Raw genomic sequence first — 16,510 nt, 5'->3', positions numbered from 1 at the left:
CATATTATACAATCCAAACTGAAGTGTGAGTTATTTTTATTCATTGGGAAGAAATAAAGTCTCATTAATATTTACATCTGTATAGGCTCTCATCTACTAACATATAGCTCAGTATACCCAAAGAATCCTTTCCTTTTTGGGTGAGTTTTCTTTAATATTTCAGAAAAAATTTGAGAGAAATGAATTCATATCTTATAAATAATATTCCCAGATTCATCTTAAAATAGCTAAAATATATTTTATAATGAAAATTGTGCCGTATTTAATTATTTTACAAAAATCTTAGTGTTCTTTTTACTGATTGCCCTCTGAATTGATTGGAACGTATGATTTTCTGAATTTTATTTTGTTTCATTGGTGGCTCTATGTCTCATTTTTTCCCCCATTAAGATTCCAGAAGCTTATTTCATTAGAGATCCCCATACATTCCTTCTTACAAAGGACTTTATTAAGGTATCTGTGTTGTATTTAATATTAAGAGTATTCTTTGGTCTGCAGCTGCATGCATGAGCTCACAGGTTAGCATTTTCACATTTAACCCCAGCTTCTGGAAGTAAGAACAGTGACTTGGTTAACTGAAGCATGTGCAGAAGGAAAAGTAAAGCTTGTCTACAAAATACTAACACTTGGATGATTCTGCACCCTGAGAAAAGAGCACCCGGTGGTTTTTCTGGACTTTTTTCATGGCTGACTTGGGATACACTTGCATTGTCAAAGAGTGTGTTGACCTCTGTCTTTGATGCATATTGATTATGACAGTCACCCCTTTCCCCTGCAGGCCATGGAGGCACAGATACAGAACTTTGGACAGACGCCATCTCAGTTGCTTATTGAGCCACATCCGCCTCGGAGCTCTGCCATGCACCTGGTAAGGCATACTAGCGTGTGGAGATTTTTTCCTTCCCTTTGTATCTAGCTATAGAGCAAACAAAATGATGATTTTAGCAGCATTTAAAAAGACTTCTTGATTTATTGGTTAACTCTTCAGACTAAGTATACACTGATACCCCAAGGGAGAAACAGAGAAGGGAATGTAATTGCTGCCTTAAGTCCCGCTTAAGCTGGCCCAATTTTGGATTTACAGAAATAGCCATCTTTGTGTCTGCCTGTACAGAAAACCATTCATGCACACACAAATGCACAGACTTACACTGGCACCAAAATTGCATCAGATTTGTAAATTACCATGCAAATATCAATATAATATTATATTGCCAAATTTAATCTTTTGGGGCAAGGTAGGATAGGGAGAGTAGTTCATTTTAAGAAAAGAGAAGAAATACAAAAGTAATTTATGGTCACTGCTGAGAGGCTGCCCAAGAGTGGTTACAAGTAAGAGCCCCCAGGCTACATGGGCTGACACTGTCTCTGCCCCTAACTAGTAAATGATGTGGGCAAGAGGTTTAGGAGTAAACTAGTACTTACACTGAGAATTCAAAGGCCCAGTACTAACACTTAAACCAGCACTCACAGTACAATAAGTTAGCTGACATCTTTGTCTATAGCTGCCTATATTAAGCCTTTATTTTCACTTTGCAAGGGAAATATTCATACAGTTTTTATTTTAAGCTGAATTTTAAAAGTCAGTTTTTATAGCAAAAATCCATTTTTCAGTTTATCAGTGAATATTAAATATTTCTCTCTCTATCTAATTTGAAGAAGGTAAGAAATTTCCTGAGAAACTTCCTTGTGATTTATTTTTCAAACTGTGATTTTTCACTAATTTTTTGTTTAAAAAATGATTGAAGGTAAAAATCCACTTATAAAACAAATTACAGCTTCATCAATTTTTCTAGATTACAATAAGTGCCCAAATTTTACAATAAAGAGCTCTAGAATATAATCCATAATATATGTGTAAATAAATTTATAAGCTGTTATTTTGTCCCTTTCATTTATTTTGCAAATGGTTATTTAATAATTTCTATTGAACTCTTCTGTGTGTCAAATATGCTGCCAAGCTTTGGAGGTACAGTACTGTGAAGTGCATCTTCTCTGCCTTCAAGGAACCAGTAGTCAGAGCACTGGCTACACCTAGATACTGTGTTTGTTTTAAAGCACCTTTTCCTCCTAACTCCACCAAACAATTTCAGCCCCCTTAGTCGGTCAATAAATAACTCTTCTGACTGCAGTTGGTGCTTCTGTGTGCCAAAACAGAGAGGTTTGCACCAGCCCAAGCGGTTCCCACACAAGCTGTTTGTTCTTTCACAGTACAGACTTAGGGATGTGGCTTGGAGGCTGAAGTCTCGAGATGAAGCATTTTAATAAACTGTCCAGGAGAGTATCTCCAGCACTTTATTTTATGAAATAGTTTGGCAGAAGAGTTTTATTCCCATGTTAGTGTCTCTGCTTAACAACAACAACAACAACAATAATAATATTTATCCTGGAGAAATGCCCAGTTAGAATTCATTACTTTCCTAGGGGAAATTGTTAGAGACTAAATTGACATGGAGCTGTTCATAAAGAAAATCTAAGCTTTCTAAGTTAGCATAGCAGAGAATTCATATATACAAGAAACAATTATAAAATACGTATGAAGGCTACATAATGATTATTTCCAGCATCCCCACTTTATATATTTATATGGTAGCATTTATAGTGTTTTTGCAGTTCTTATCGTATCTACATTCTATCAAGACATGCACTAGATGTTTGAGAAACAAAGGCTAAAAAAAGAAACAGTGCCGGCCTTCAGGAAGCTGGCAGTCTACAAGGAGAAAGAAGGCATCAGTTGTCAACAGTCAGTCAGTGTCCAAGCAGAAATTCTCAGGCTGCTCTGTAGAGAACATTATATTCTAACTCTTGAGACTGTGGCTGTGACCACAGATCACCCAGATAAAGATGAAAGTGTCAGTTCACTTTGTATTTCATGTAGACAGTGTCAGTCACTGGGTTGATTAATTCTTCCACCCAGCCAATTGTGTAACTACACAGAATAATTAGTTTCCATCATGTAGATGCATCTGTGAGCTAACATTTCACTTTGCAGTCAGACAATATTTAAGTTGAGGCTGATGGCTGAGATAATTGAGTGTCTCTTGTCAGTGACTGCAACAGAGTCCTTGTTGTTTCCCCCCTGTGCCATCCTCCAAAAAAAGCTGCTCTGTTTCTGGCAGGCATTCACCAGCAGGGAAGTTCAGACTGCATTGTTCTTCCCCCATGTGCACACGCAAGCCTCTTCTGTGTTAACCTCGTTCACCCTGTATCTTTCACTAACTGTGTTATCCCTTTTGTTTTCTTCTGCCCTCTTCTCTTTCTACTCAACAGTGTTTCCTTCCACAGAGTCCACTCATGTTTAAAGATCAGATGCAACAGGATGTGATAATGGTGCTGAAGTTTCCATCAAATTCTCCAGTCACCCATGTGGCTGCCAACACCCTACCCCACCTGACCATCCCTGCGGTGGTGACGGTGACCTGCAGCCGACTGTTCGCAGTGAATAGATGGCACAACACAGTAGGTATGTGCACCTAAGCAAGCCACTCACTAACGATTTCTTAAAGCAACAATTAATTTAAGGCAAGAAAAGCATAAAGGGGGCAAGGGAACAGGTATTTTGCCTAGCAGTTGAGATACCAGTTAAGACTCCCACATCTCATATCAGAGTACCTGGGTTCCTTTCCTCCCTTTGGCTCCAGCTCCTGACTCTAGCTCCCTGCAAGTGCAGACTCTGGCATGCACCAATGATGGCTTAAGTAACTGGATTCCTATTACCCAGCTGGGAAACCTGGATTGAGTTCCCAGCTTCCGGCTTTGGCCACAGCCCACCTCGCCCATTGCATGCATTTGGAGAATGAACTAGCAGATTGGAGCACATGCTTGCTTTTGCGTTCCCTCTCTCTCTCTCTCTCTCTGTCCCTCTCAAATAAAAAAAGTAAATTTTTTAAAATAATAAAGTAGGTTTCAGGAGGTGGTTAGCCTGTATGCCACATTATCTACAGAAACCAGCAGAATAAACGTGAAGCCTCAAATGATTCTGTCTTATTTATTGCTGCTGTGTATGAGTGCCTCATGGAATGTTTGCTTCATAATTCAGTACTCAATAAGTATCGGATAAATTGACACAAGACTTCTCACCCTGTTCTGTCACTGCTCTCCCCCAAAACACCCCTAGTTTATCCCTTTTTAAACAAAAGTGAGTCTGAATCTAGCTTTTCTGGATGATGGCTTCAGATCCTCTTGATTGATGGCCCTTAATTTATTTAACAAATATACAAATGGCTATTATGTGTTCAATATTCCTGTGCACTTGGAAGATAGCATTAAACAAGACAAACACCATCTCTATCCTTGTGGAGCTTAAAGGCTTTGAGAAAAGACAAACTCCAAATTGTTCAGTGATTGCACATGTGTTTTCTCCAAATTCATTTCTGGAAGTTCCAACCAGTACATCTTGAATTGATAAAATGCTGTCGCAAAAATTTAGACATATTGATACTTGCTTAACCAGGTCAGAAGTGGATGTGACCAAATGATTTACTTGGCTCAGTTTATCACTTACGATCTCCCTGGAAGCCTCTGGGCTTCCACTGCCTCCAGGGGGGCATAGATGAGCCATGCTGAGTTAACCTGAATCTTTCTATTCTCCTGACTTCTACTTTGCCCTAAAAAAGCAGTGATTTATACGAGGGCTTTATCTCTGGCAAGTTTGTATGTACACCTATTTTATGGTTATTGATGATATTATCAACATGAGGTAGCACTTCTTCCATTCAGTCAGAAGTATGCAGCAAACATCTTCGGGAAAAATATGACTTCATTATTCACAGCAGTCTTAGCCTCCACAAATGGCTTGCATTGAGAGAAAGCTACAAAGGACTAAATTTTTCTTTAAAATTGTTTAAAAGTATTATATATTCTGTAACCATAAGTAAAAAACATCTGACTAATGAACTCAAACAAGACCTAAATGTTAATTCCTTGAATGTAGCTTTTAGTGAGATTAAGATTATAAGTGTGGCTTATTTTATATTGATCATACAGTGATTCAAAGCCTCCTTGGATGGAGGGAAACCCAATTTCCACTCTGCCCTGCCCCCAAAGACGCCTGTATTTGCAACATCCCTGCTAGTGGCACTATCTTTTCTTTCATTCTAGGCTCATTTGTCACCCAGTGACCTTAGCTTTCTGATGGGTTCAAGAAATGTTATGATTTTTTTATTAGTCAATTTTTTGTCACTTTATGTAAATACCTGAAACAGTCAACCTTATGAAGGGAAGAGGTTTATTTTGACTCATGGTTTTGGAGTTCACAGTCAAAGATTGAGTGGCCGTATTGATTTGGTCTCTGATGAGTGCAATCTTGCTGGCCATGCAGAGCATCACGTATCAAAAGGAAGCCTGCTTGTCTGTATCTATGTAGTCTGTTATAAAGCAACTAGGATTTAATCATGGGGGTCTCACCTAATGACTTAATCCAATCCAATCCTTTCACAAAAGCCCTACCTCCAAATAATTGAATTGTTTCCACCCTCTTAGAACCATTACTCTATGATTTTAGCATTTAAATGCCTGCATGAGTTTGAGAACCAAATCATGGTCAGTCTATAACAATGTTCTGTTTTATCAAGTTGTTTCTTATTGTTAGGATGGGAACAACAAACTTTACAGCTCTCTGTAGCTTAAACAAAGACATGAAGCCCCAGTTGTGATGATTTTTATACTATCTATGAAGACACATAATGTGACTGAGTTATTCTTAAAATGACCTACCAAATAATTTTTTAAAGAAAATATATCTTGCGGCCAATATTGTGGCATAGTGGGTTAAGCTGCTTCCTGCAATGTTGGCATCCCATATCAGAGTGCATGTTCAAGTCCTGGCTATTCTGTTTCTGATCTGGTTTCCTGCTAATGGGCCTGGGAAAGCAGCAGAAGATGGACCAAGTACATCAGCCGCTGCCACTCATATGGGAAGTCCAAATGGAGTTCCTGGCTCTTGGCTACACCTGGCCCATCTCTGGCCATTGTGGCCATTTGGGAAGTGAACCAGGAGATAAAAGATCTCTCACTTTCTGTGTGTGTGTGTGTGTGTGTGTGCGTGCACACACGTGTATATGTGTGACCTTCAAATAAATATTTTTTAAAAGTATATGTTTTATATAGTTATCATAAACCAATACTCCTTAGAAAATTCTTTCTTTCTGAAAATTTTACAGTATTTATTTTTAATCTTTTTGTTTGTTTGTTTTACTTTTTAAATCTTTAGGCCTCAGAGGAGCTCCAGGATACTCACTGGATCAAGCCCATCATCTTCCCATTGAAATGGATCCATTAATTGGTGTGTTAACAAATAAAAATAAAATTTTCAAGGGTACTATCAACAAATTCTTACATGGTTATTTTTCACAAAAATAGTTGAAAAGTATTTTTAGGCCACAAAATTAAGCTGCAGGTAACATCAAATTATCATCAAGGAGCTGTAACTCTGCAGCAAATAGTCAAAATATCTGTGAATAATACACACATATGCACATAAGCCTTAGGATTCAGAGCAGATCCTAATCTTTCTAGGCCTCTCAGTTTCATATCTGCACAGTGGCTTATAATAATGTTTATTCTCCCTATCTCATGGGTTACTTAGAAAATTAGAGAAAAAAATTGAAATGCTATGAAAACTTATTACGTTGTTTTTGAATTGTGGTGTTTTATTCTTAAATTAAATTAATCCTTGATGTTGAACCCAGAAAAAGACACGGCCATTTCAGTTTGTTACTTTTAACTTTACTTTTATTCCAGATGGCATTTCCATGTCTGGAAATATTTTTTGGGTCCTAATCTAGCTTTTCCTCCTCCCAGCAGACACTGACATTGAAATATGTAGCTAGTGTATAGCCACGAGAAAATTAACAGCTGTGTTCTAATGAATCAAGAAGCAATATATAGTTTCCACATGGCCCAGGACCTTTGGTTTTCTTTTGCCTTACTGCCTTTTTAAAAAATTTTGTGTAGTTGTTGTTCTTGTTTTCCTGTCTTCCCCAATAATTATTTTTACAGTGCTAGAAGGTATCCACAGAGAGTGCCACTTAGTTTTAGTTGGTGTTAGAAGTGGTGGTGGTGACCTTCTGCATTTTCTGTTTAAGGATTCAGTCCAGGGATTTCGCCTGAAAGGACAGCGTAGCGTCAGGGACAAGCTGGCATCCAGACGTGCACTGGGGAAATCAGACAGTGTCTCTGAGTTCCTGCCTTTATTCAGATCCAGTCCCAGTGCTGTACATGGATTCTGTGCCTGTATCTTCCTTCCGCAGTCTCTCCCATATTTTTGATTCCTCTCCTCCCCTGCCAGCCCGTTCTGGAAAGGCCTTCTGTTTGCTGACAACCTAGGTCCTTTAAAGCTGCTGACCTGAAGCTCCCTGTGGGGCTGCCCACATAGCAACATCCTGGCTCAAATCTCTACCATCTACTGTTTACATGAATTGAAAATGTCATGGTAAAATGACGGGTTGGGGCAAATATTAAGGTTTTTTTTTCCTTTTATACTTCATACCATTTTTATTCCTCATTTGTTTCGTAGAGGATATTGATGAACTTGTACATAATGAACATCTGTGGAATTAAATGCATTTAAATGCCATGTTTTAAATCCATTGCCTTAAATTCCTCATATTTTTATTTATTGGTTGAAGAAGTGCTTAAGTGTCTGGCATACTGTTTAAATAGAAATATAGCTCATAAATAGCCACCACTGCTGAAGAAATTTATGTTTCTCAAGGGAAATTGTTAAACTCTGATTAATTTTGGAGCTTTTTTCTAATTTTGGAGCTTTAAAACTCTATTTCTAGATAAATGAAAGATAAAAGTACTCCTTTTCTTCTATAAGTGCTTGAGGAAACTCTTCTGGGATCTTCTTTCAATTCTTTTTTCCTGTGTGTTTTTCAGCCAATAACTCTGGTGTGAACAAACGGCAAATCACAGACCTTGTGGACCAGAGTATACAAATCAATGCACACTGTTTTGTGGTCACAGCAGATAATCGTTATATTCTTATCTGTGGATTCTGGGACAAGAGCTTCAGAGTGTACTCTACAGAAACAGGTAACCTTAACTGTGAAATATCTTGTTCTCTTCAAAAGAACTGTGAATTACAACCAGTAATATGAAATCTACTTAATGTTGTAAGCGTTTTCATCATTTGCTAGCATGATTGGTCAAGATTCAAATTGAGTCTTTACATTGTAAGCTAATAACCTATAACTTCATCTACTCTGTCTTGACCCCCTAGTTCTTACAACAAATGGAGCTGTTGTCTCCATCTCCAAATTTGTATGCAGTAAAAGACCTTAACTCTTTCCTGAGTTCACCCCAAACCTAGAGGCAAAAAGCATAACTGTGTAATTAAGTCCCTATCTTTAAAAATCCCGAATAATATTCTTATATTAATTTTTAGAAGCATTTCAGGCAGGTGCCTATAACTAGATTTGAATTATCTTGTAAATTTGTGAGTCTCTAGATTCACTGTTAACGAATCTGGTAAAATGAAGTTCAGCATATTACCATTTAAAGAAAAAGGAATGAGGTGAACCTGTGCTTTCTGTGTTTCAGGGAAATTGACTCAGATTGTATTTGGCCACTGGGACGTGGTCACCTGCTTGGCCAGGTCTGAGTCATACATCGGTGGGGACTGCTACATTGTGTCTGGATCCCGAGATGCCACGCTGCTTCTCTGGTACTGGAGTGGCCGGCACCACATCATAGGAGACAACCCCAATAGCAGTGAGTGTTTGTCTAGAGTTGTCCTTCGATTGTCATTTCATTTCAGTATATTTTTCCTACTTGATTTTCCTAGTAGTTTTTTGAGGTTATAAGGATTTAAAAATAAGAAATCTGTGTTCGAAGTGTAAAAATGAGCAACTGCTGTCACCTTCAACCTAGGAGACTCCCAAATCGCCTCAGCAGACTTCCCGAGTCTCCAAATGCCCCCGTCCTCCAGGAGCTTCCTGCAGCGTCACTGGGTCCGTTAAACCTCACATGACTTTGCTCGGCTGCATACAACTTCTCCTCTAGATTATGATCTTATTTGTACCTCAGGATGTTTAGACTTTCTACTGTGTAGTGCAGTAAAGTTCTCTGTTTATCATTTAAGAAACGATACGCGTGCCCTTCAGGTTAGACAGGAGGATGCAAAAACTGAGCAAGACGTAGTCTCCTTGCTTGAGGGGATTCCTCACGGGTCTTTTATTCACCTGCGCTGCTTAGGATGCACTCAGCACACGTTGTGGGAAGGTGCCGCATCCACAGTCTCGGCAAACACTGCGTGTGCTGTGGCTCTCCGTGTAAGCTCTCACAAGTGAATCTGTTGACCTTCACAAACCAGTCTCTTGCACGTATTTTTTCATGGAACTTTGTGTTCATGCAAGAGCGGTTAGTAATCCGTGGAACTGTTGTTGTAAGCAAACTCTGGAGTAGCTCCTAAGAGCTTCCCTTTGCATCCCAAGTTTCCAGTGGCACGTGGACACATGTAAGACATTCTCAACAAATATTGTTGAATGACTTCAGAGCTAGATAAGAGATTGCCTAGAAATGGCTACTGCTTCTGATAACCATCTTTCAATAGTTCAAGTGTATTTATTTCTTGTAAAATATAGAATGGTTTCTATAAAATGTTAATAACGACAAGTGCCTAAATCAGAATTATTCCAGTTGTAACTCATACATCAGTCACAGCATCAGTGGCACTCCAGAATAAATAGAAACATGAGATTGGGGAATACTTAGGACATGACTGAGATAAGAATTTCCCAGGAACCCTGCGAATCTGCAACTGAAATGTTGTTAATAGTAGATAAGAAACACACAAGGTGCCCTGTTAGGCTGCCTGCCTGGAGGCTGCCCTGCTAGTCAGTGGCAGCCCAGCTGTCTCATGGGCAGCAACAGAGCTACGTCTGCCCTGCAAGCCCCATTCCCTCCCCAGCTAGTAGTCATTTTCACAGGAATACTGCAAAAACAGGAAATGGCTTTGGTTGGATAGAAGCAAAGGCACCATCATGGTAGAGAAAAAAAATGCACATATATTTGTGTGAATTTTTGTATTTACGGAGCTTAAGAAGATAGTAGAAGATTTAATTAGATGACCAAATGTTATATGAAATTTTATTCTTGGTGCCCATAACTAGATTTCAACAGCAGATAAGCTAAGTGTGTTGTGAAGTAATGCGTGTCTCTGAGCAAGAGAAAGGGTATGTATTGTGCATATAAGTCTCAGCCCTAAATTGTGAACTATATGATATGATTTGAGAGAAGGTATTCATTGTTGCATGCTTTCCAGCCAGTTCAATTAGCTATGGCAAGCATTATAATCTAAATTCTAGTAAGTCAACCTCCTCATTGACTCATTTTAAAACCATGGCCTTAAAATTACTCATTTTAAGCAGAAATCTAGTATGTCATATATACCTACAAGTATATATGTGTGTTTTAGACATCTGGCCTGTGTGTTATTATTATCAAGATGGCACATTATCACATATATACTTTATATAAATGTATTTTCTTTATTTCCACAGAAGCATAGCATTTCTCTAAAAGGGTTTTGCTAAAGAACAGGTCTGTGTAGTCTCTTTCATATACATTGACAAAAATTAGAAGTTACTAGGTAGAAAAAATGTTAAATGAAACAGAAGAAAACTTTGAAACCAATTAGTTAACAGTTTCAACATGATGCTAATAAATTATGTAACTGTTATTTCCAAATTGGAGATTTATTTCCTAAAAGCTGCCATTTGATATCAGAAATATTTTACCTAGTTCACTACAATGAGTTACATTTTAAATGTTTAATTATAATAATTATGTTAGCTACTTTATTTTCTTTTTTAAAAGATTTTAAAAAAACTAGTTTATTTATTTATTTGAAAAGCAGAAATACAAAGAGAAAAGGAGACAGAGAGAGAGATTTTCTATCACTGATTCAGTCCCCAAATGGCCACAACAACAGGAGCTGGGCAGATCTAAAGCTATGAGCCAAGAACTTCTCAGGGGTCTCCCATGTGGATTCAGGGGCCCAAGGACTTGAGCCACTTTTCACTGCTTTCCCAGGTGCATTAACAGGGAGCTGGATGGAAAGTAGAGCAGCCAGGACTCGAACCAGCACCCATTTGGGATATCAGTACTGCAGGTGGAGGCTGAACATGCTACACCACAGCGCCGGCCCCATAGCTACTTTATTTTATAAAGATATTTTAAACCAAAATATGATTAATTATCAATTGTCATTTTGCTCCATCAGTTAGCAGGAAAGTTAAATGTGATAATACTTAAAGTATCTAAAGTTACTTACCACAGGAGCTACGTAAATACAAAATTTTTACATTAAAACTGAACATATTTGTGAAAATTTAAGCTTTAAAATAAGACAAGATTAGCTTTAAAGAAATTATGACAGCAATGTATGATAAAAAGTAGAGCCGGTTGGGGCCAGCACTGTGGTGTAGCGGGTAAAGCCACAGCCTGCAGTGCTAGCATCCCATATGGGTGCCGGTTCAAGTCCCAGCTGCTCCACTTCCATTCCAGCTCTCTGCAATAGCCTGGGAAAGCAGTAGAAGATGGCTCAAGTCCTTGGGCCCCTGCACCGTGGAGACCCAGAAGAAGCTCCTGGCTCCTGGCTTCAGATGGGTGCAGCTCCAGCCATTGCAGTCAGTTGGGGAGTGAACCAGCAGATGGAAGACCTCTCTCTCTCTCTCTCTCTCTTTCTCTCTCTGTAATTCTGAATTTCAAATAAATAAATAAATCTTTAAAAAAAAATAGAGCTGGTGAATTAGGCAGTTTATATCTTTTTGTTAGAATTGATAGAAAAGATGCCTCATGGACCTGGAATCGTTAAACCACCTCTGAGCAGTCCGTGTGTATCAGAACTTCCTCACTGGACTAGCAGCAGAGGGGCAGAAGGACGTACAAACCGAGAGGTGTCCTACGTACATTTTGATGATAGCCATTGGTGGATGTGCATTTCTTTTGGCTTTGCTGTAGGAGTACATTAAGTAAGTGAATGCAAACACGCCTCCTTGCTAATATTTTGTTAATACCAATCTGATCATGGACTGTCTTACAAACAGAACACTTAGTATGCACTATTGCTGTATCACTGTAAGGCAGTAAGGAAATGCAGCGTCTTAACTGTAGCTCAGCCAAAACTTGTATTTAGAGACCTGCTGCTATTTTTGTCTTTTACAAAATTTTTGTTTCCAAGAAAATCAACTACATTTTTCCTAACAGATTGAGTTGATGTAGTATATTTTTGGTTATCAAAATACTCATACAGCTTTGGGATTTTGAATTGATAAATATTCATGAAGTGTGAAAAAGCAGGATCCATACATTCCCTAGCTCAGTCACATAAAAGCAGATGTTGTGTGTGCACGCATGGGACCCAGAAGGACCTGTTGAACTCAACTACTTGTGATTGCAGATGACTTTGTTCTTTGCTTCTTGTGTTTTTAAGTTGCCTGTAATGCACTTATTAGCTTTGAGAAAATAAAGGTTATTTTAACCCCTCCCCCAAAAAAAGAAATTATGACCGAAGATTATCAGTACATACAAGGAATCTTTAAAAAGTTATGGAAGGGTCTGGTATTATGGCACTATGGGTTAAACTGTTACCTGTGATGCTGGCATCCCAGATCGAGTGCTGGTTCGAGTCTTGGCTGCTCTGCTTCTGATCCAGCTTCCTGATAATGTGCCTGGTTTACAGTAGAAGATGGCCCAAGTACTTAGGCCTCTGCTACCCACATGGGAGACCAGAATGAAGTTCCTGGCTTCTGATTTCAGCCTAGCCCAGACCTGGTTGTTGTAGCCATTTTGGGAATAAACCAGCAGATGGAAGATCTCTGTCTCCCCCTCTCTTTGTTGCTCCACCTTTCAAATAAATAAACCTTTTTTTAAGTTATAGAAAGTTACGAAAAATTATAGAAAACAATTAATGAAAAAACCATGCATGCATTTCAGATTATTTTATGACAAAATAAACTTTTTTTTTGAATGTCAGATAATGAGAGAGACAGTCTGACAGAGCTTCCATCCACTGGTTCACTCCCTAAATGCCCACAACAGCCAGAGCTAGGCCAGGCTGAAGCCAGGAGCTGAGAATTCAATCTAGGTCTCCCATGGAGTGGCAGGAACCCAGCTACTTGAGCCACTGCCTCTCAGGCCCTGCATCAGCAGGGCACTGGGACAAGCAGCAGACCTGGGATTCAAATCCAGGCATTCTGATATGGGACAAAGGCACACTAAGTGGCATCTTAACCACTCTGCCAAATGACTGCCCCAGTAAGTTTATCTTTCAAAAAGTTCCATTCTTCCAATAGTTTTTTGAGATGCCCTCGTATTTTTGAGTTTTGCCTCCATCTGTTGGAATTTATTCCTTGATAAAAAAGCAGTTGTGATTGTTATAAACTGAAACCATTTCTATGAACTCCACTTTGTCAAGACTTTGGCATATTTAATATGGACATCTTTTTAAAGATTTATTTTATTTGTTTGAAAGGCAGAGTGACAGAGAGAGAGAGGGAGAGATGGAGAGAAAGAGATCTTCCATCTGCTGGTTCACTCCCAGATGGTTACAATGGCCAGGGTTGGTCCAGGTCAAATCCAGGAGCCTGGAACTCCATCCAGGTCTCCCATGAGGGTGGCAGGGGTCCCCAAGCACGTAGGCCATCTTCCACTGCTTTCCCAGGAGCATTAACAGGGAGTTGGATCAGAAGCAGAGCAGACGGGACTCAAACATGGCACCTTCAGTATGGGATGCCAGCATCTCAGGAGGCAGCATAACGAAATGTAGCATAGCACCTGTCCCCTAATAGGACAGTTGTAGTATGGCTTCTGTATCCTTAATATGAGTGGGAAAAAACTGTTCTTGAATAAACATAATGAGCACCTAAAGAATTAGTGCAGCAGCAAGTGTGTTGATGCCTGGGGGTTGCCTGGTGTTGTCTTAGCAGCTGGGAGGTTGGAGAGTCCCAGACTGTGACCTTCTGGAGTGTTTAAGAATCAGTGTAATTCTGGCCGGCACTGCAGCTCACTAGGCTAATCCTCCACCTGCGGCGCTGGCACCCCGAGTTCTAGTCCCGGTTGGGGCGCTGGATTCTGTCCCGGTTGCTCCTCTTCCAGTCCAGCTCTCTGCTGTGGCCCAGGAAGGCAGTGGAGGATGGCCCAAGTACTTGGGTCCCTGCACCCCATGGGAGACCAGGAGGAAGCACCTGGCTCCTGGCTTCGGATCGGCCATTTTGGGGGGTGAACCAACGGAAAAGGAAGACCTTTCTCTCTGTCTCTTTCTCTCACTGTCTAACTCTGCCTGTCCAAAAAAAAAAAAGGGGGGGGGGGGGAAGAAACCTCAGAGAAGAAAGTTTATTTAACAAAAAGAAATCAGTGTAATTCTGATAAGGGACTGCTTTCTCCTGCCTGGGTACACTCCCTAAATTGAGTATCTCTTATAGGAATCATGATTTGTACCATAAGTATTTTGAGCATCCATAAAAGATTTTTCTTTATATCTTAGGTACAAACTGAAAATTATGTAAGAACCTGGATTCATTTCTTTGCCATAATGATAATCAGCAATTAAGTAAAAATAAAATAAATAAGTCAAATGGGGTGTTTGACTGACTTCACTATTTATGACTCATTACTCTATTAAAATAGCCAACCTAATAGTTTAACAAGGATTCTTCAACAAATTAATGGAAAATGCATATTATGAAAAAACTAAGTATGAATTTCAAAAATTTTTTGTACCACGATAAATCTGTCTTTTTCTTCCATTGTTCCATTGAGTGTTTGAAGTATCCTTATAGTTGCCTGACTAGAGCAACTGTATATACTGGTCAGTGCACTTTTTCGAAAGGCAGCCACAGCACACACTGAATTGACTGTCACATCTGTGATCCAGCTATGGTGTTGACATAAACATAGTCATTGCCTTCAGAAAACTCGCCATATGAAAGGAAAAGATTTTTTTTTTCCTGTTCCAGTTTAATCTGCTCTAGCTACTCATTCACAGGTCAGAGAATCGGGCTATATGTGTTTTCTGTCTCATAATATGTTGCTACCCAAGACCAAAAAGCTAGTTATGTCTAAATTTACATTAAAGTGTGTGACACAGTGCCCTTAGGTTTTGGAGGTTGTATATATTAACCTAGACTTTGAAGGGGGGAGTCTTAGCATGAAACATAATATCCCAATAGCTGTTATAATTCAAGAATTGGTCTTGGTACAGATGTTCAATTGCTTTAGATATCAGAGAGGCCAAATCATACTTGTTCATCACAACATCATGAAATGATGGGATTTATTATCTAACTTCATGTGCACATCACTGAACTCTTCTCAAGATAAATTCAAGTGGTTTTAATATATTTGTTTCTTTTTATAAGTGTTATTATTATAGTAGATAGTTGTATTAATTCCACAAAGAAAAAATAAGTAATGTTTGTGAATTTTTATAGGTAGGTGAAGACAGGGTCTGTAGTTCCATTGTGTCAAATATGTGGTGACTAATTTAGATATCTCAAAAATTTTCTTTTGCCTTTTTCTAATTGTTTTTCCTATTTTAATGAGTTTGTCACATAGACAATGAAAATCTGTGAACACAATACCACAAACAGGTCTCAGACCATAAAAAGAAACAAACAAAGGCTACCAAGCATATGCTACAGCTGAATTATGGTTGTTTCATTAACGTATTTTATATTAATAATATTCATTATTATGCTTTCCAACTTGTAACTTTGAACACAGAAAATTATCTTGGAGATTTTCAGGAGGTCCCTAACCAGATAACAGAATTGCAAAGATGTGAGGGATAGCTGCTTTCATCTGAAACAGACTTTTACACAAATTCTGAAACTAATTTGGAAGTGATAAAAATTAATTTGCGCACTTTAATTGGAAGCAGCCTACTGCATGAAAGAAAGCAGAGCAGAGCAGGCAATTTGTGTTAAAAGCTGATTGAATTTTTTGTCAGGTAGGTGTCTTGGACTTGGCCGCTTATCCTCTTGAGCCCCTCTTTGCAATATATTACCGCCCATCTCTGACTGGTGTTCTTTAAAAGGATCAATGCTATTCCTGTGGACTCCCTAGAGTCCAAAATTTCATTGATCTTGGGACTTGACATTTCTCATTACGTGCTGTAGCTTCCAACAAGATAGTCACGAAAGGGGCAAGTTAACATTGTTGTCTGTTCAACAGACATTTAAAATACATTGGCAGCTCAGCTCAGCCAATGTGCTTTTAAAGTCTATGGTTTTAATGTTTATTCCAGATAGGTGCTTTATAGACAGCTTGATGATGCATAAATACATGCACAATTTTTTAAAATCGTAGCAGTAAGAAACTTTGAAAAGAGATTCACTGTGCTATGTACTTTTCTATTCCACTTTAAAAAAAAAAAAAAACATGTATTTTAGCTCATGTACAAGCATTATGCAGACTCTGAAAGAAGCCAATTGAAAGGGAACCTCCAGCTGTGCACACATACCTTCTCTGGGCCCCCATTGTGTAAGCTTCAGCCGTGGACACT

General features: G+C 38.8%; 1 protein-coding gene across 10 annotated transcripts in view; it reads left to right on the top strand.

Moving 5' to 3' along the window:
* NBEA (neurobeachin) overlaps positions 1 to 16,510 on the top strand; it is a 726,466-nt gene that overhangs the window by 696,239 nt on the left and 13,717 nt on the right. For 5 of the 10 annotated variants that reach the window (XM_070049020.1, XM_070049018.1, XM_051831737.2 and 2 more), the window contains 6 exons: positions 391 to 453; positions 779 to 868; positions 3,271 to 3,463; positions 6,212 to 6,283; positions 7,882 to 8,037; positions 8,545 to 8,715. In XM_070049020.1, coding sequence (XP_069905121.1) covers positions 391 to 453; positions 779 to 868; positions 3,271 to 3,463; positions 6,212 to 6,283; positions 7,882 to 8,037; positions 8,545 to 8,715 — 745 coding nt within the window. The remainder of the gene's footprint in view (positions 1 to 390; positions 454 to 778; positions 869 to 3,270; positions 3,464 to 6,211; positions 6,284 to 7,881; positions 8,038 to 8,544; positions 8,716 to 16,510) is intronic. The other 5 variants (XM_051831739.2, XM_070049022.1, XM_051831740.2 and 2 more) reach the window with 3 other exon arrangements.

The sequence above is a fragment of the Oryctolagus cuniculus genome, chromosome 9, assembly GCF_964237555.1.
Source record: "Oryctolagus cuniculus chromosome 9, mOryCun1.1, whole genome shotgun sequence".
NCBI classification, from domain to species: Eukaryota; Metazoa; Chordata; class Mammalia; order Lagomorpha; family Leporidae; genus Oryctolagus; species Oryctolagus cuniculus.
The sequence above is the reverse complement of the archived record's forward strand: the minus strand, read 5'-3'. Positions and strand labels throughout refer to the sequence as shown.